We start from the raw sequence: 20159 nt of genomic DNA on the forward strand, positions 1-20159 counted from the left end.
TCAGTCAGTTCATCCTGGGATTTGACCGAGGATCTCAGGCCTGAAGAGCGGCGCTGCTCCCGCATTGATCGAGTGACAAAACTCCTGCTGATGCTACGGTATTTGCTTTCAAAAGTGCAGACAATATCATCAGAGGTAAGGTCTCCAAGACTCTTGGATTTTGCCTGGTTATTCCCAACCATATCGTGCGCTTTGGATTTGTTAGAAGACTGTCTGAGACTTTCTATGTACAGTCTGCTCCAGGTATGCCTTCTAGGAATGGATGAAAATGCATCTTGAGGGCTCCTGGCAAGAGGACGGGGGCACAGTTCATCTGCTGGCAGCTGGCCAGACCTCAGGTTAGGATTGGATTTGCTCTTGCTCACCATTGGCATGTCGTTACCTGATGTTGTAGCAGATCGTGGGCGTATACCCTTTCTTACGGCAAGGGGCTCAAAATTTTCATGACGGATGCCAAGATCTGGGAGGCTTTTGCGAGCTAGATTGGGTAGAGAGAGGTCTATCACAGTGTCATTGGAGGACATGCTGGAAGAGGAAGACATGCTGTCACGATGATTGCTGCAATCTAGCTTGCTCCAGATCCGGTCATTAACAGTGGCGTCGAAGTATACTTCTGCTGCTGGAGACAGGCTGCTTGGAATTTTTATTAAGGCTGAGGAGTCCGACATCTTCAGTCCTTCACTCTTTGACCTTCTTACTAACACATAAGAGCTTGTCTGAGAAACAGAAGCAGGTAGAGCCTGTGCAGCCTGGGCTTTCTGGAAAGTATCTGGAGGCAAAGTTGTCTGCGTGCTGTTAATCACATTGTTTTGCTGCAGTAGCACAGCTGCTGCACCAAGTTTTTGCCCTTTGGATTCAACGGTGCTTGTCACATCTGTTAACACCTGACCTGGCTGGTCATTTTGCTTCTGGCAGTTTTCCCCAGGTTGGCCGGCAGTCTGACCTGCTGCCACCACCAGTTCAGGTTTTTGAGGATGCGCTGCCAATCCATACTGGTCTTCAGCTTTACTGCATGCCTGTGTCCAACCATTTTCTTCTTTGAGACATCCTGCCACGCTTGTCCTCTCATCTTCTTGGACTACTAAACCTGTGTCAGGTCCTCTCGTGATTACCTGTACTTGGTCTTCTGCAGCCAGATTTGTTCTTTGCTCTCTAGTGTGTAAAGATTCTCGAGGCTGGTTGGATGTGCTGCTTACTTCTGATCGAGATTCAGTGGAATGATCAGACACAGACCCTTCTTCAGAATCACTGTAAGGAGTAATGGGTAGAGGGAAGAAAAGGCTGGCATGATGGTTTTCATTGGCAATAACAGGCTCTTCAGTGATAGTTTCTAGGCTGCATAAAGAAGTGACTGACCTCTGTATTGAGAAATGGCAGACTTCTACTTGGGAGACATGAAAAGATAGGAAAAAGAAAGAAACAAGAAAAACAGAGATACAGGGTTAATCAGCTATTCCAAATTGCAGTTTGGCTGAAGATTTATTCTTTATGTGGTATCATTTTGTTTTTAAGGTAGCAGTTGCATATATTAATCATGATTTAAAAAATAACTTATGATTTCAAACGCCTGGCTAAAGGCAGCAAAAATTTCTGCTCATCCAGTTTTTAGCTGCCCAAAAGCCGCGTTGCTTTCAAAAAACTCTCAGTCCATGCATAGTAGCACCACATCACTTTTCTGATTATCTTACTCAAACAACTGTACCCATCAATTTCTTTGTGTCTTTGTATCCCCTCTCATAAATTAACTTCTCTTCCTCCACCAAGCAGCACCACTTGAATTGCTCTTTTCCTTCCCTCCAGCACTCAAACACGTCAGTGTATCAGATCATAATCAGACCGTGGGTAGTAACCAGAACACCGCTGCCCAACCAGCAGAGATGATCCCGATGATCAATTACTCAGAAGAGAAGCAGCATAGGACTTCTGGAGCAGACTACAAACCAAATTATCTGTATGTATACAATGGAATGTAGTCAATGTGCCTTTTAAAAACAAACCAAAAAACTTCAAACAGCCTCACTTCGTTTTCCTAAAAAGTTTGTAATTTCTTTTTCAAAAAACTACACAGACGCACGGTTCATGAACACCAGGCTGACAGTACAGTCCTGAAGATCACTACAGCCAGCAATTACCTGATGGAAATGCTCCATCCATCTGCAATATTTATATCCCGTACCCTAAGAGCCAAGGCAATCGTGCCAAAAAGACTCCTTCCCACATCTCCAAACCACAATGCAAACATGCACTCGAGAACTAGCAAAGCACCACTGAGCCAGACAACAACCCGAGGAATACAGGAGCAGACGGTTATAAGGCAGAAAAACAAACACCAGGGCGACAGGCAACAAGGTGCTTGAATCGGTGACACTCAGTAGACAGTTACCTTTGACTTGCTTGTCCTTTCAGTTCTTAACTAGAGAGAGAGAGAGTGTGCATGTAGAATAATAGGACAGAACAGAGGAAAAATCCAGTTAATGTAGGGAAGGCAGGTGCAGATAACAGGATAAATTAATGCCAAGGGAGGGAAGGGAAACAGACAGGAATATTCACACATTTTTGTAGGATCCTAAGAATTTCTGACCAACCAGAGCACTCAATGGAATCCATAAATGGACGGATATTAAGTCCGTTATTTTGCTATAGAAGAATAAAACGCAATTTTTGCTGTTGTTCAAGAAATGCACTCCACTGTACTGGGGAACAGAAGCTAGCCTCCTCTTCTCCAAAGCCCTTTCCTAATGCTATGGAAAAAAAAAATCACCTACGTTAACAAAAATTGCCAAGGAAATACTTGGCCTTTCCTTTCGGCACCAGTATTTCCAATCCAGCGTGGTGACAAGCTTAGCAATGGAGACAGCCCTTCAATGGCCGTTCAAAATGACATCAGCTGGGAGTGTTAAAAGGGAAGAAGGCACGTGTGCCCATAAGCAAAATCCACCATTCGCAGCACGGCAGACCTTTCAAGTCTGGAGGAGGATCGGGGAGCCCGGACCTGATCAGACTAACGAGCTCTCCTCCTCCCCGTCCGGGCTAGGCCGTCAGCACAGGTTAAGGCACACACGCAAGGCAAAATACTGGAAACTAATGCTGTTGCCATAAAGAGGACAACTGGAGTCTATAGCTTCCTGTCTCGTCCTCGTGGCACTTCCCACCCACAGATGCTGATTAGAAATGCAGCCATGTTAGGCCACCGTTACTGGTTTCCTTGGTTTCTTGGCCCAAGGCACTAAAATGGCAGGCGGATGGGGAAAGCATGCTTTTGTGCAAACCTAGTGTTTGTCACTGGATCATCAGCATCCAGTCCAAGTGACTATTTCACCATTTTAAGTGTTTGCTGATTCCATGCTTGAGAAGTCAGATGGATTTAATCAAATTTCAAGCATATCACAATATTTATTTAGTGACTTGCGGGACTGGCGGGGGAGCTGGCACTGATAATGGGAAATGGTTTCATATGTCACACTACTCAGAGCTTATGAAAAGCCTAATGCCAATAATTTAGGCATAGAAAGAGTTCTGCTGCTTTGGATTAATTTCAGGTCACGGGAACCAGCAAACTTCTTCCCTCCCCCTCCCACTGTCCTGGTATTTTCCTAAAAGCTCAAAGCAGATATTGGAAAAAAGACGTAAAAAAAAAAGAATAAAAAAAGAGAAATAATGAGAAATTGTAGATACCCAACCAGATTAAATTGATCAAACAAATAGAGTATTTTAAATTTCTGCATGAGGCTTTCAGAGAAGCCCACTATAGGTGGACAGTCAGAATCTATCACTGTAAAAGGGATTACATCTTGAGAAGTACCAAAGTCACTTAACTGTTCCTGAAAATGTAACCATCAATGTCCAAATTCCTTGGACAATTAAGGGGGAGGGAGAGGGATTTGAAGAGAAGCTCTTGTAGCCATAGACAAAAGCTGTATTTCTTTACTTCCTCTTCACAATTCTATGAAACAGAGAAAATCTTGTCAAAATCTCTTCCCTTCCCTCCCCTCCTTGCCAAATCAGGAGGAGGGAAAAAAAAAAAAAAAAGCCAGTTTCCTTATTAAAATATATACTTTGACTGACTCTGTTTCTATTTTCCATCTTTACAAACATTCAGTTCAGGAGTAAAGATACAGTCATGTGATCCCAGTGACCACATGCATGTTTCCTGGCTTGAAACAACTATAAAATGCTGTAGCTTAAGCAGCCTTCCTTTTCACGGACACATTTTACTCTGCAGTTGGGAAATGCTAACAGTCCACCTAGCTTGGCTCACGTCGAGTGACATCAGGTCACATACCTTGCTTCTTTACGTTATGCCCTCCGGTCACAGTCCAATCATATACATGTCATTAAGCACATCTATAAACGTTTGCATACTGGGGATTTATACATTTAGGACCGGAATGGTCTGCTATGTTCATAAGGCGTGATCTCCTGAAAATTCCATCCAGTAATCCCTGAACTGATGGCAGTAATTTTGCAAATTCTTTGAGGAAGGAACTGGTTTTATTGTTAGCAGAGTGCACATTAGATGTAATTTCTGATATGGATATCCCTCAGTGAAACACAAATACTGATAATGGAAATATCGTTTGTTAATACGGGTTTCCCATATTCAATCTCTACTTAATGCTCTGGTTTGGATCTTAAAATTTACTTAGTATCATACCACATTCACTAAAAAAACACAAGGAAACAAAAAACCCTGAACAAAGAATCCAAACATCCATGACTACTGACACTTTTACTACTGCAGATGATTAGCTAGGCATGGAAAGGACTAATCTAAACCAGACACATCAAGGAAAAAAAAAAATTAAAATATTTAAGCAGATGTTTTTTTCTGTCACTGCCAAAAATAAAGAAAAAGAGCTCTTGATAGCAAAACATACAGGAGCTTCTAAGTAAAGATGCTACGCAGAAGCTGAGACAATGGTGTGATCTAAGGTGGAGAAGGGTGAAGAAAATCTGGTCTTACCAGTAAAGAGTATAGGGGATTTACTTCGAATTTCCTCCAATTTTTGAACGAACAAGGCATTCATTTCCCTCTGTAGGGTGCCCACTTGCCTTCGAGAAGTTTCAGACCAGGGCTTGGGGAATTCTGGACTTCCAAGGCTTTCTAGACTGCTGGAGTTGGAGGATATAGAGCCATTGCTGGCTGCAACCAAGTTGACAGTGCTTCCATACTTGCCACCTGATTGGCACTGCCACCGCTGCCGGGAATGAGCCTTTATTCCGTGACATTTAGATTCAACGTTTTTCTTCCCTGGGGTCACAAAAGACTGAGTGCTCCTTGTTAGATCATCGGCAGTTCCAGGGCTGCTGCAAGACTGCAAATCTGATTGCCGTCTGGGCTGACCTTTAACACCCCAGTTTTTTAGCTCTAACCTCTCTTCTCCAGTTATACTGCTATACTGATCATGGTGAAGTATATCTTTAGCAAGAGGCCTGGTAGGATGGTCACTCCACTTGCATTCTAGATCTGGGCTTTCTTTGGAACCAACCATGCATTTCATGCAATTGGTGGCCACTCCAATCCTACCAGAGCTGTTGATGGCACAGCGTGCGAAGACGCTTTGCTTCTCGCTCTGGTGCTCCTGAAGCCGGCCCCTGTTAGACCTCTGCAAGGGGTCACTGAAAGCAGCACCCCCTTGAGCACAGCTTTGGCTTTTCGCTTTGCGAGAGCTATGGGCCTTACCTTTCAACCCCTTCCCATGAACCTCCCCGCTGGCACCATCTCGGGGAGCTGGTGACAGAGAAGCACCTTCTGGCTCTTGCTCAAAGCGAGGCTGTGAGGCAGCTTCCACTTCACGGTCTTCGCCGGCCCCTTCAGAGCTGTTGTCTTTTGTGTCAAGAGCGATTTCAGGAAAGCCCTTCTTGTTCTTCTTCTGGCTTTTGGTGGGTGCGCTGGCTGTCCGTCTCAGGATGTGGCTGCTAAAGGAATGTTTGCGATGGAGCTGACCAGCAGCATGACTGTCCAGAGAGGCCTGCTTTGGATTTCTGAGAAACAGGCCTTTTAGACCTAGAGCTTGTTTGGCCTGGAAAATTAAAAATAAAAAAAAAGTCCTTAATGGAGAATGCAAGTCCCTTCCTTTGGGCACAGGAACTCATGTACAAATGATCATTTCACATATGTACGCACATATAAAGTCTCCTGCCATATTCCTGCCATCAGCATGAGAGCTAAACCAGAAATAGGACAGAGATTAAAAATGAAAAAAAAGAAATCAGTAACACCAGCTTTGCAGGATTTCTTTTATCCTCAGCTATGTTTGTAGATAAAACTTTCCAACCAGGCTTACCTCTGTATTTGCCTAGATTTTTTACTAGCATATATCCACTTACAACATAAACATTAGATATTGAAAAGAAAAAAAGTTTTTTAAAAAAACGAAATACTTCGCTCTACAAGGATCTAATTCTGAAAGCTGAAGAGCTTTTCAGTGTGTGTTAAAAGGCACAAAGCTCGAGGTATTCACAATGCCACATTTCAGACTCTTGAAAGTCAAAGCGCTTCCTTTTCAGCAATGCAGCTTTCTGGGGTTTTGGTTTTTGGTTTTGGCTGGTCTTTTTTAGACACAAAGCTCTATGAGGTGTGGGTCAGTTTTCCAACACAATGTGCACATTTAAGACAATTCTGTCCCAACAGTTTAATGACGTGGATATACTGCAGAACCTGGAGGAGGCGTAAGAAATCAAATCACTACAGGAATAGAAGGATAAGTGGAGACTTGCAGATTTGTTGCACCCAAAGCATAGGTATTTAAAGTACGTGGTGTAAATGCTTCCTCGGAATGGCCACAGGGGAATTAGCACAACCTAGCTTTTGCACTGTGAATTTGCGTCGTAGCAAACTGTGCTCTACCAGGAAATCCTCAACGAGGCTTCTGTTAAGCAACAAATACTGCAAGCTTATGTTATCTTAAAGTGTCGTTACTAGATTTGGGGCCTTGCCCAAGTTAAGACCAGCTGGAAAATGCAGTAGGAAAAAAAAAAAAAAGCATGTTTTTCAATAAAATTAATCATCTGCAATTTTGTAGACTTAAATACGTTATGACCGGGGCAATTAGAATTGCTGATGATTTCAATTAAATTTGAAACATAGAGCTGAATTATCCGCCTTGTGCAGGACATGATACTTGGGCAGAACTGGACATCAGATGCTGTCAAATCTAGTTTTTCCTGTCTCTTAAAACTGGAGATAGTGACTAGCACTCATACTTTAGACAAGAAATTTGTGGCATGCAAAAGAGGTCCCAGCTCTGAAACAAAACTGAACGCTGAGTAAACGAGAGGAAGAAACCGGAAAAACCCACAAAACCAAAACAAACCAGCCACAAAACAAGCTATAGAAATGGCGGTAATTTAAAAAAGTTACTTTAAAATAATTTTAATTTTACTTGTCATGCAACATGAGGTGGTTACAGAATTTAACTGATAGTGACCTCTTATGCTAAGGAATATTCTTGACTTAAAATAGATAATAATAAATTGGATGTTCAAATGGAGATTTACATTCTTTAGGAACTGTTGGGAAATAAACAGTGGACATGAGAGTATCACATTTTGGTTTTCAGTGTAAAGGAGATCTACACTTCAGTTGCATTGAGCACTGTCATGAATAGCAGTTGTATTACATGCGTGACAAATTATCATAAAATATTTTGCCTTCTACCTCTGTACCTACTTTTTGATCATTTCCTACCATACAACACTTATCCAAAGACACTCATGTATGTTTTCATCGCTGAAGAAACACACTATAAACAAGTGAAGTTAGTCAGGGTGATAATACAGTACTTCATATACTTCAGTACTATTTAAGCATTAAACATATATATCCACCATCATAAATCTCCCACCATCGTACAATGGATTTCCATTTCAGTGAAACAGAGAGTTTCAGCATTCCTGTAAACATTCCAGGTGTACTTGCCAACTTTTAAAGCAACAGGCTGATGCCTGGTAAAGAGTATTTGGTTTTGCTCTGCTCGCAGAGCCTCGTTACACATAAATCACTTAAAGCAAGGGAAGAGGTATTTCCCTTCTAATCTACTTCTCCTTCTTTGTTCCCTTTATTTCCTGGTTAGATCAGACTCTCTTTAGTAGCTGTAGCATAAAGAATGAGGAGAGTACATACGCCTATGATTGAAATGCATTGTAAGAAGCCCACGATAAAATTTGATCAGCATCCATGCTTGTTGGCACTGGCTGGCAGTTCAATTGTTACCCTGTGATGTCATGTGAGGTCGCATTTCTGCAGTGCCAAACAATGGCATAGAAATGCCTAATTTAAATTACAATGGTCAATCTTTCACCTCAAAATATCTGACTGCATGCTCACGCGTTTCAAATTTTGCTTTGCAGGACTCAATGGATAGATATTAGCTACACTGTACAATAAGCCTGGTTTAAAAGTTGCTTTTATTCATAAGTGTCCTGTGCAATCTGGCATATGGAATCAAGGTTTATTTGTCTGACACAAAGCCCAGTGAAAGCATTCAGAATATTATTTTTATAATTGACTGAAGTTTAGTTACCACATGCCAAGATCCAGCGTGAGGAAGGGACTATTAAAAAGAGACGTAAAATGGCCTTTAAAGGTATGTACAGGATAAGATAAAGAAGGTAGAGATTGATTTTTTTCCCATAGAAGGCAGAGAAAACATAACTTAACATAAATAAACCTTCTGTGAGAGCCAGACTACCCAACAGTCTGCTTGGATCATTGCGGATTCACTTTGACTAGAAAGCTTCAAAACGAGATTATGCTTTTGTTAAGGAGCGAAGGGAAAAAAGCATTCTGCGCCAGTTGAGACAAGTTGGCAAGTACATGAATTTACTGCTATAAAAATTAGACAATATAAATATTTACAAAACCCAGAAAAAATTGTCATACACACACACACATAATATCCAACAAAAATAAAAGCAAAGCACTGATGGAATGGGTGACACGCAATGCAGGGCCCCGGGTATTCTAGCTTATTTGGTGCACCTTTGTTAAGCTAGCCACCATTGCTTGAATCCATGGAGTGATTCAAGAACCCAAAGACAAATTTGGTTAACTTAAAAAAAAAAATGTTTTAAAAAAAGGGAAAAAAAAGAGAGCCCTTTTGACGCAGATCCAGAACATGTGCTTTCAGCTTCTTTCTAGTCCAGCTTTTACAGGGCTATTTCATTCTTTAAAGCAGACTTGAAAAACAGCACAAAAAGCTTTCCCACAATTTAGCAAACGATTCATTGTTAATGTTCTTTTCCGTATGAAAGAAGTGGTTTGAATTATAGTACACCAGAGAAAAGACAGTAGAGGTAGAGACTCAAAGAAGAGAGAAAGGGAGGGGTATAGAAGGACTTTTATCCTGGATCTGCTTCATACATGGAGGGCTCTGGCTGACCAATGACCCAACAGAACTGGCTGTCAAATGTCGCAATTCATGTTACATGAGTTGAAGAGCTTCAAAATGCTAATAAGGAAACATTGATGCTAATGAAGCAACTAGTTAGAGGCATGCAGGTGTGTGGTGGTGGTCACTACACCTCCCTGAGGCAGGAGGGGGTACCTTCAAGGCGTCTAAAAACGCTCGGCTTCTAAAAGTAGACTTTTTTTGACATAGAGAAGCCCACTGAAATCACAAACAGACAGAGTAAAAGCAAAGTAACAGTGAGGGTGGATCTCAGAGATATGCACATCTAGAAAACCACAAGAAATTCTGCAATACATGAGTAGACTACAGAAGAGACAAAGAAAAGCGTCTCCAGGAAATAGTGCAATCTAGAAAGATTCCGTTAAACACAAGTTAAGGTGAAAAAAATCTAAGACTCTGCTTTAGTAATATCAAGCTACTGAGAGGGTGGAATATCTACCTTTAGATAAAAAGGCCTAAAAGGTTAATGCTTGCATTAGAATATTTGGATTAATAAAGGATGGGTATAACCAGGCTGATAACTGTGGTGATTTTTCTGCCTAAATTTGTTAACTGGAAAATCAAAGCAGAACATGATTCAGAGACCAAAACAGAAAGGGCTGTGTAATATTTGTTCCGTATTTTCAGTAGTTTTTATTAAAAATTATACATTTTTTAAACTCCCACATACAAGCTTTCCTTCCAAATCCTTATATTTTAATCATGTCAGTGCACAGCATCTTAACACCAGCAAACCCAAAGAGACTGCAATGAGAATGAGAAGCAGCAAGGGATGTCTAATACACTTAGAACATGAAAAGGGAATAAAGCAATCAAAAAACCAAATCAGTGCAGTAGATTGGAAGCTAGCGGGTAAGGACAGGGAGGAGACACTGTGATACGCAAGGGTCTTTCAGTTGTTTAAAACACTTACCAAGAAAATCTGATGTCCTCAAAATAGCTGCCAAAGTTTAAATGGGCATGCTGCCCTACTTCACATTACAACTATCATCAGCCAGTTACTCATGAAGAAGCCAATAATAGCAAATAATTATGAAAGGCTAGGTAAAGGATTAAAAGCGAGGTAATGCCTTGCAATATTGCCAAAGAAGATTTGAGGTGGGAAAATTCAAAACGACTATGAACATTGTCTCTCGTGAAACACTGCTATCAAGAGCAGTGACTTGGAAGCTGATGAAGTTAACCAATCAGTGATTAAGGCAGGCAGACCCAATTTGTCTTTTATTTAAAAATCCCATTTGCCAGTGGATACTAAGCTACAGACTTTGCCTTCCAATGAAGGACACTGAAATATTTGCTATCCTTTCAATATTACTGAGAGAGCAGTGCAGAGGACACCACCTGAACGTAGTAAACAACTGGAGCATCATGAATGCACACAACATGCAGAAGAGGAGGATAATCTACTTATTCTCCATCATTTTGACTAAGAATAGACAGAAAAGAGGAATTCACAAAATGGATGAGTAGGGCTTGCCAGGGCTGTCATCTTCCCTGCTGGATGCATACAGCAAATAGATGCCTGCTTTCATTAAAGGACATGAGGGACACAGTCACTAACCAGATCAATTCAATTCCCACTGGCCTCATGCCCAAGGCTTGAGCTATTTGACTTTCTTGTTACAAGCATGGAGAGCGATAGAACTATTCAAGAAAGAGCAATAGATCTGAACACAGGAACTCCAAAGAAGTTCGTAACAAAATGTAAAGCTGTTTGAATCAGCGCCAATGCATGCATCCAGCAAGTGTCTGTAAGGTTACAGAGACAACTGCATCCCTACCCACAGCCAAAACAGGCATGACCTGTGTCCTATACAGTTCCCTTGAACCCAAAAATATAGCCAGGAAAGATCTTAGCGTTGGAATGTTCAGCCTGTCATCACTTTTCCCTGAAGCCTGGGACTAAATGGCCTTTTTGCCACAACCTGGGTGCTAGCCTTTTATCTGTGACAGGCTCTACAGTCTGAAATTAAACACTGCTCACCTGCTCTGCCCTGCTCAGACCAACACCAACACCTCTCTTTCACCTAAAGCTTCTGAAGGCTTTCGCTTAATGCCTTGGCTTTCAGGCAAGACTCCTAGCCCTGTCAGGATGAAGCTACCTAAAGGTTTTTGCATTAGACATCAGTTAAAAAAAGCAGGAACTGAGCTAAAATGTCTGAAGTGACATTCTTTCCAGAAACAGCCCTTCTTCCCACGAATACAAAAAGAAGATTTCCTGAGATTCCTCTCTGTCTCATCCCATAAAAGTTTTGATTAAAACCTAGCAATTAAAAAGCTGGTTTCCTTTTTAAGAATTGTTTTAATTCCTCTCACATGAAGCGCAGCGCAAGAAACGGCACGCAGAATTCCCAGCCTATTCAATGCCGCCTCCCGCTGTCACGATGCTGATATTACCGCTTGCTACTACAGAAAGCTCAGCCTGCCACTGCGAGTGGGTATAAACTGGTTTTGAGATTCTCAAGGCACTCTAAGATACGTAGCTACCTGATTTTCATTGAAATTAATACCGTAGAAGTAACTAAACCCAGTGCACTGCGAGGAAAGAAGCGCGCTCATTTTCAGCTGGCTTAGGAAAAGTTTGAAGTTAGGGCTTTACTTTCAGCGTGGAGTTATTCATGTGAACTTAGACACAGCACCCAGGTAGTTGTATTTTTCCTGCATGTGAAGCGAACACACTCTTAGTAATAGATAAGCAGTGAAAACAAGTCCAACAACTATTACTAGGATAATCTTTCCTCTGCATTTTAAGTTTTATTATGGAAAAAGCCCAAAGCAATAACCCTTAACAATTTAATTAAATTTAAAATGCGAAAGCATCAGGCAGACAGAGCCTCTATAGAACAAGCTGAGCAGACAACAAGCACTCACGATTCAGACGTATAACCTTTTGTTCAGCAAGGTGCACTTACTGTACTGGACGCGACCATACTTATTTAGAGAAATGTGCGCATGCTGCAGTGAAATAACCGTCCCCTATGGCTCCCTCAGAAAGGCACTGCAAGAACCTCTTTTTCTAACTTTCCCCATGATTTGCCTTTATCTCCCTGTGTATTCAGAAGGATCTCAGGCTACCATGACAATCACAGAGATGAAGTTTATTCCAGTTGAACAAATACGTTAGCTTGGACCTTTGCCCACTGGGCTTCCCTACAAACCCCTGTCAGTTCATTTACACACGCAAGCTGGATTATGTTACACTGAAGGCACTCACCTTACCACAGATGTCATTAATAGCCACGTGAACAAAGATGGATGCCTCTTCTATACCTTCGAGGTACACGTGTCGGTAACCTGAAACAGAGTGAGCAAAGCTGATAAGGAGTTGAAACAGATGATAGGGAGAGCTTCTAGAGACTTGCCTTTTATAAACAGCCAAAGGAATTAACCATTTTTTCCCAGCTCCTCCCCGCAATAAGCATCCAGGCTTGTGCATCACCTAGCCACACTCGGTTATCTAAGAGTCACACCACTTATAAATTTAACTGCCATTTCTTCTTATCTCCTTTATTTTAGAAAAAAGCTGTGTCCTGTTTTTTCCCATGTCCGTTATTGCTGCTGTCAATCCATGACTTAAACTTGACTACCTTCTCTCTTGGGGACTTACAGTCCATTATTAATCCTGCAAACATTTCAACCAAGTTCATTTTATTGAGATTGGGTTCTGGTTTCCAGAAAAAAACTTTGTGTTTTTTCTTTACTTTGAAAGAAAAGAAAAATACAGAAGAAGATTTAATGTGAAAGAAGGCTGAACCGGAAACAGAAATAGGAAGCTGACAGAGAATGGCATTTAATAACCTGGATCCCATCGTTGGAATAGGTAACTACCTGTTCTACATTAAACTGTTACTGATAGTAAGTAAGACCAATCAAAACTCGTGTCTTTCAAAAACAAATATGAAGAAAACGGAGAAAAAAGCAGTATGTGGTAACAGGAGTGGAGATTCTGTATGGTAGTCTTCCAAGTCCACAATATTTAGCCATCCTGCTTAACAATCTTACCCATTTTTTAAAATCTAGTCCCACAGAGTTAATTGATTTAGTCTTCATCATCATGTAAGTCAATAGTGGACCGAGGCAGAGAACTCAGGGTCCAAACTCCCAGTCTCTTGTTCTAACTAGAAATTTCTGCAGCAGGCACATGCACACACATTAATTCAGCATTTGCAGCTTCAGTTATCACAGACAAAAGTCCTAGCCAACTGATTTGGGATTTCACCATTTCTTTCTTACCTGGCATCATACTGCTGAAAGCTATTGTTCTCTGTCCAATAAAATCACGCCCAATTGGATCATGATCCCACACAAGGAACCGAATCAGTGCAATCTCTGGCATGTGTACTGTGAATACCAACGTTTCCTCCCACATTGGGTTAAAACCTCGGAATGAAGGAATCAGCTTTTAGATATTTCGTTCACAAGATGCAAGAAGAAAGAAGACTTTATAAGTCTTCTTTCTTAAGGAGGAATACATAAAGAATGCCTAAACTGCAATGTCATTCTAGTTTTTCTAATAGTTTGATCATTGTTCTTGGAAAATCCAGTACTCCCATTCACTTTAGCGGGAGAAACAACAGCACAAGAATTTGCAAGAAACATAGCTGGATCTTACTTAAAGTTGTGCCTGCTTTCAGCAGTTTGGACAACCTGGCTTTCCTTTGACAAGCTCTAAATACCCCTCTCTCAGACACAATAAGAAGTCAGACAAACGTCTTGTTTTACACCAAGACCTTCACAACATTATACCAACTCAGTCTTACAACTGAAGACCCAAGTCTGATTAACAACAGGAATGCTTAAATCAATTTTTCAGTGCTTTGCCCTAATTGGAACTAAATTTCATCTACTTGTATCTTTATGAACAAAACCCAACTGAAAGAGGACGTTTCAGCTATAAAAAAAATAAAAACCACATAATCTTACCATTATCATCAACTACTCTAGTTTGTTCTTTGAAGCAATCAACAGGCAAGCCTATAACTTCTACTTCAACAAATGGATCTATAATCTGGAAAACAGAAAGTAACAAATATTGAAAGAGTGACAAAGATGACATTCAAGCACATAGTTTTTACAATGTGGGCATTGTATTTATTGTCTTAATAATTATTGGTCCTGGGCCTTTATGTAAAGGTTTATTGTGCTGATGAGAGATCTCTGGCTAAATCATCTAACAGCATAATTTAGAATAATCAGGTTGTATGCATTTGTGATCATTTCTCTGTTCTATTCTATTTCTCTGATCTAAAATGAACTTTAAACATAGGTCTTCATATGAACACTTTCTAATTTAGTGGGTATTTGAATAAAAACTTCAGAATATATTCAAAACAGACATGTATGATAAATATGTTCCAAAGCAGCAACATTAAAACAATCCCAACAAGAATAATCTATTGAAAGTCTCAGTGTATATAAAATCATCATGGCACAATGGACAACGCAATGGTCAAAACAAATCTAAGATACGAGTTCTACCTCTGGTTGATTGGCAAAGATCTCCTGTTACTACTACCTTCCATTTCTGGCAGAAAGTCTGCTTAGAATGTAAGATTGAAAAATTAGAGCATGTTTTGTAGAAGGTTGCTGTAATTAACTAAGACTAGGAAGCCTTGACTCTGCTGAGACCTCTTTTAATTAAATGCGAACCTCAACTGAATTACAAGTTCCCTGAAGGCAACAGTGGGAAGGACATTTTGGGGATCATAGAGGAGGACCATCCTGGCACAGAGTCTCTACATTCTACTAGGTAGCCACAGACATATTCCTGTAATTGGCCTGAAGCTCTTGAGTTTTTAATTAGTGTATAAGTATCTCTTGCGTTCTTTGAAAGGACAACAAGTTTTGACACAGTTGAGTCTCAAGGTGACAACTCTACCCCTCTTCACAAGGAGTGAGAAAAGGCAGGTAGCTTTAGAAGATTAATCCATGTTCCAGCCTGTGATGTGGCTCATGTGAAAACCTATGCTGGACCCATTCAATGATACGTCATTTGAAACAGCAACCTGATACTCAAATCCACCACCCATCTCCCAGTAACACCGAAGGCAAGAGCACCTATAATCAACTACTAGATTTTTTGAAAGCTTGTTACTGCTTTCAGAAACCAAGAATGTAAACAGCCAGTGTGATCTCAGCAAAAATGCAGAGTCTTTTTGGTGCTTAAGAGAGGATAGCACAAATGCTCCTTGTGCCCATGTCCCTGTAGAATACTTCACCACTAAAGAAAAATCAGATGTGTTATATCTGCTTTTTGTTACTCTTTGAAAGACACCTCATCCTCAGTAGGAAAGACTACACAGTGTATTTGTCAAATTGTTCACCTAGCTCTATTCTACAAAATCTTTTTCACAACATACAGTGGTCAGCACAATAAAGTGCTTTAAAGATTTTTCTCTGGTATAATTGTATGCAATGGAAACAAAATGAAATGTGGAATTTTAAACACCGTCAAACTTACTGTAGCTTTCAACAGGGCTTTTAATTCTGAGGGTAGCCTTATGTAGTGCAATATTTGACTTGGCTCAGACACTGACAGCAATCAAATCGGGGAGCACAGGAGATAGGGTAGGATAAGCCAGCCTACAGGTGCTTGGCTGGAGGTTAAACTAACCCTTGCTCAGGGTTAAACTAACTGCAGGTTTGGTACCTGGACACACTGAGTGCAGATTGCTTCTTAAGATTATTTAGGCATTTTACCTTAACAGCGTTAATTTTCCTATATATTGTTGGCTCCTGACATGGGGAGTAAGTTTGTATGTTTTGCAGGTACTTCCAGAGTAATCACTTAAAACATGACTGCAGTTTCAGGGAACTGGATTCATGGGTTCAGATAGTTTTCTTCCAAGATTATGTTCTGCATGAGCTAATTGTCCTACTGTTCAGAATAAAATGGAATTCCAACAGACTATTCTTCATCTTCTGAAATATGAGTGCAATCTCAGTTAGGATAAATTCCACGCTCTTGCATATAGCAAGAATAAAAATAGAAATAAAGAAAGAAATGGAATTAAATAAATTAAAACCCTCAGTGTGACTCTGCTATGTTTGTTTTTTAGCGGACTTTACCTGGTTTGGTGTAGCCACCTAAAGAATTCTGTGGAGAAAGAGTATTTAGCAGCTGTTGCAACATTCATATAAAATTCATGCATGTAAGAACTTGTTTGAGAGAGGTTTGATTCTAATTGCAAAAGGCTAAAAGGAAATTCTAATTCTGACAAAACTTCATCCTAGCATTCACTAAAGACTAATATTTAATAAAGTCATGAGGATGACATTGCAACACCAACAAACAGCACAAGAGACGAAGAAGAAAGCCTCTTTAAAAAGTTGCCAAGAGGTTACAAATCTGGCTCCTTTTAATCTGATATTTCATTAAGTGAAGTTGCCAGGGGTTTCATAAAACAAATAAGGAAGAAAAAAACCCCACCCAAAAAACACAACACAAAAAACCCCCACACACAACAGAAGCCAAAATGAAGGACAGAAAGAAGGACGTGCGATAATTCTGTGCTAAATGGAGGACCGGGAGCAGATTCATGCAAGCAAAGGGAAAGACTCACAAGTAACTCTGCTTGCCTTGCCTGACAAGCTCAGCAGTTTTCCACATTTTTTTTTTTTTTTTAAAGAGACAGACTGACCTGGCTCTATTTGCAAGGGTGTTTTGGAGGACTTTTAGAGTACTATGGTGAGTAGATACTCATCATGATGAGCTTATTGGCCCTTTTTTGCTTCTCCTAGAGGCACTGTATTGACAATTGGAGGAAAAACATCAAACCATTGCTGTGATGCTGAGAAGTGAACAAAACCACCTAAAGAACTAGGATGCTAATGATCTAATTTATTCATGTTCTATGTCTCCTGACAGATAACTGCAGGAAGTTAAATCCTCATCCTTAGCCCAGCCAATATGGAAATAAACTTTCTCCAACACACAAGAACAATCACCGATTGTCCCATACCTCTCCTCTGTCTCCCAACATGGAATCACGTGGTTTGGGGAGTTGTTGACCACTGATAATTCTTAGAACCAGCTGTTTCTTCAATTGACCAGGGAGTGGGTCTTCAGAATTTGGATTAAAGACACCTGTAAGAATGAGAAGTCACATAATCTGAAAGAAGTGCAATTTTGGGGATGACTCTAGTTATAGATACGTTCTGGCTTATTTGCTTCTAGCATCAGAAACACGTTTTTAAACAAACTATAATAAGGGTCCACACCCACTCTTCTCATGCAGTGAGTGATGCACTTATTTTGCTCATTTTCTCATTTTTCTTACCTTGACACATGCAGTTTGGTTTTAGGACATAGCCACAATTCCCATTGGCACTAAATTTGGCCCGGTTCAGTTGCAGCATTCTGCCCTCTGACTGGTAGTTTAGTGCAACTATTTAAAAAAAAAACACCCAACAAAAAAGTGATATTTCTTATTGAGTATGTTAACAACATTCTTACTTGTAGAACCACATTAAAGGAAGGTAGCTAAATAAATTTTCATATTTGACTTCCTGGATGCAAAAATTGAAATGTTTTATGAAAAACAATTCTCTTCTATAACATACATCACAGCTTCAGGGAGAGAAGCTCTCCAAAAGAGTCTGAACTTTGAAGTCCTCTTGCATTTGAGAAGTTCATTTATTTCCATTTATCAGACAACTTCTTGCATGCAAGACACACGTTTGAGGTAATCTATCTAAGTAACAACATAGACAGCAACAAGGACTCAGTTGTCAGTAAAGCTGGGTGAGCAGAGAACTCACAGTATTTTAAGGGCTGATTCTGGAGCTCCTATTAAAACATCCATCCCAAAATAAAACAAAAATAAGTAAGTTTTCTTTCTGCTCACCAAGTTGGCAGCCGGCATTCCAGAATGGCTGGGGATTGTAGTTGCTAGAGTCCACACGATAAGAAGATGGGTAGATGCGGGACAACTGATGCTGGTTGAAACGCAGATACTGTGCTGGCTTTTGCTGCAGTATCTGGTGGGCTTTTGTTTCACTGAAAGATGAAACCTGCCAGCTGGAAGAGACTACAAAGAAGAGAGGAGGAGATTAGAGGTAATCTCCCTATTTATTTATTTGTTATCTAGATCAAGCATTCAAAACCACATAGCACTAGTTCTTTATAACTATCAAGCATCATTTGAATACATCCCACTCGGAGGGAACTATGCTTTTCTTATATTACAGCAAAATCATTGTGCTTATTGGAGGACTTACGGTTGGGGAAAATGAAGCTGAATGTAATGAATGACCTGAACCTTCATTAAGAAGTTTAAAAAAATTTCTGTAAGATTTTTTGAATTTGCTCAAGGAAAGTATGTTTTCTGGCAACTAGTTCTCTCTCTCTGACACTTTTAACTAAAGCTGGATTCCTGTCAAAATGAGATGCAGAAAACTTAGAAAGAGGATTGAAATATTCTAGAAATTTAATGCTGCCATTTCATGAGATTTGACTTAAAATAATTTAAACTTTAAGCTTGAAATATTCTTTAGACCACTCTGCCCAAGAGCATAAGTCAGTCCTCTGTTATTTCCCAGGATGTAAGTGTTGTGTAGCAGCTTTTATACAAGCTAGCAAAGACTATATAGGTACTACTTACTACCTGTAGTAACTTTTTCTCCTCTACGGAAGCTGTCACACAACTCTAGCCTCACTTTGTAGATTCTGAATGGCAAGCGGTCAGCTACTTCACAATAGTTTAGCTTTATTGTGTGCAGCTCTTCTGTTAAAAATCTTTTCAGGGTGGGGGAGAAACAAACAGAAAACCAGCTTTTAACAAGGTGATGTGTAAGATCATAAACCTCTCAATTTCTTTGTATAGCAATTATTTTCAGCAGACTTTTAGTTCAACCTACTTTCAGTTTCAACATCATGTACGCCAACAGACTTTGTGTATTTCACCAGGTCAGAGAGGGCCCTGGACAGCTTCATGGTTTTCTTCTGTCGGTTTATCCTAGAACGATAAACCAAATTAATTTCCCATTAATTAACAGGTAAATTTTATCTTTCATATTAAAAAATAAATCAGCATAAAGAAACATGAGAAGGTTTTCTTCCACCAAGGAGTTACTTAATAGTTTTATACCACACAGAGCTTCATTGTCAAAGCACAGAAGTTGTAGAACCAACAGCATTAAAGCATACAGAACAAGTAAGTCCTCTTCTTATATGTTAATGGCAGACATAAGTATTCATCTATCGAGATCTGGTGGGGAGGACTCTAAATTGCTTTGACCAAAGGCTGGAATATCTATTCACATATATGCTTACTTCTCAAGACAAGTGGTAACAAAAAAACCCCTTTTTAAATACCAAAGTAGTAACAAGGAAGTAATGCTCTGATCCTTCTGATTTGCTTCAGGTTATCACTAACAGCATATATACTACCCTCCCAAAGAAGGCTCCAAAGTATCCTAGAGAACTGCTTGATCTGATTTCTTACTTTTGAAGCCTGAAGCTTAAGCAACCATTCTGTGAAGGACCTTGATGTCAGGACTTTTGAAGAGGCAATTTCAAAAGAAAAATCAAAATCATCTTCTGAATGTTGATGCAACTTCATTTGGCAAATTATAAAACAATTTAAAAAATCAGCTGGGGACCCAATACACTGCAAATCCACCTTAATGGAGTCACTGGCCCACCAGAAAAATGCCTACGTGTCAGTTGGATGAGAGGCTAAGAGCTCAAAACACATATAAGGTCCACTGTGATCCAAGAGATCATTCTGACGATCTTGTGGCAGA

The 20159-nt window shown here is 40.1% G+C and overlaps 1 protein-coding gene across 1 annotated transcript in view; it reads right to left on the reverse strand.

The window, feature by feature from the left end:
- PLCH2 (phospholipase C, eta 2) overlaps positions 1-20159 on the reverse strand; it is a 51294-nt gene that overhangs the window by 550 nt on the left and 30585 nt on the right. Inside the window, exons 14-22 of the mRNA XM_010287662.1 lie at positions 19272-19369; positions 18260-18442; positions 17693-17800; positions 17375-17499; positions 14337-14421; positions 13647-13793; positions 12628-12707; positions 4964-6023; positions 27-1384 (exon numbers count right to left, since the gene is read on the reverse strand). Coding sequence (XP_010285964.1) covers positions 27-1384; positions 4964-6023; positions 12628-12707; positions 13647-13793; positions 14337-14421; positions 17375-17499; positions 17693-17800; positions 18260-18442; positions 19272-19369 — 3244 coding nt within the window. The remainder of the gene's footprint in view (positions 1-26; positions 1385-4963; positions 6024-12627; positions 12708-13646; positions 13794-14336; positions 14422-17374; positions 17500-17692; positions 17801-18259; positions 18443-19271; positions 19370-20159) is intronic.

The sequence above is a fragment of the Phaethon lepturus genome, unplaced genomic scaffold (genome assembly GCF_000687285.1).
Source record: "Phaethon lepturus isolate BGI_N335 unplaced genomic scaffold, ASM68728v1 scaffold10815, whole genome shotgun sequence".
NCBI lineage: Eukaryota > Metazoa > Chordata > Aves > Phaethontiformes > Phaethontidae > Phaethon > Phaethon lepturus.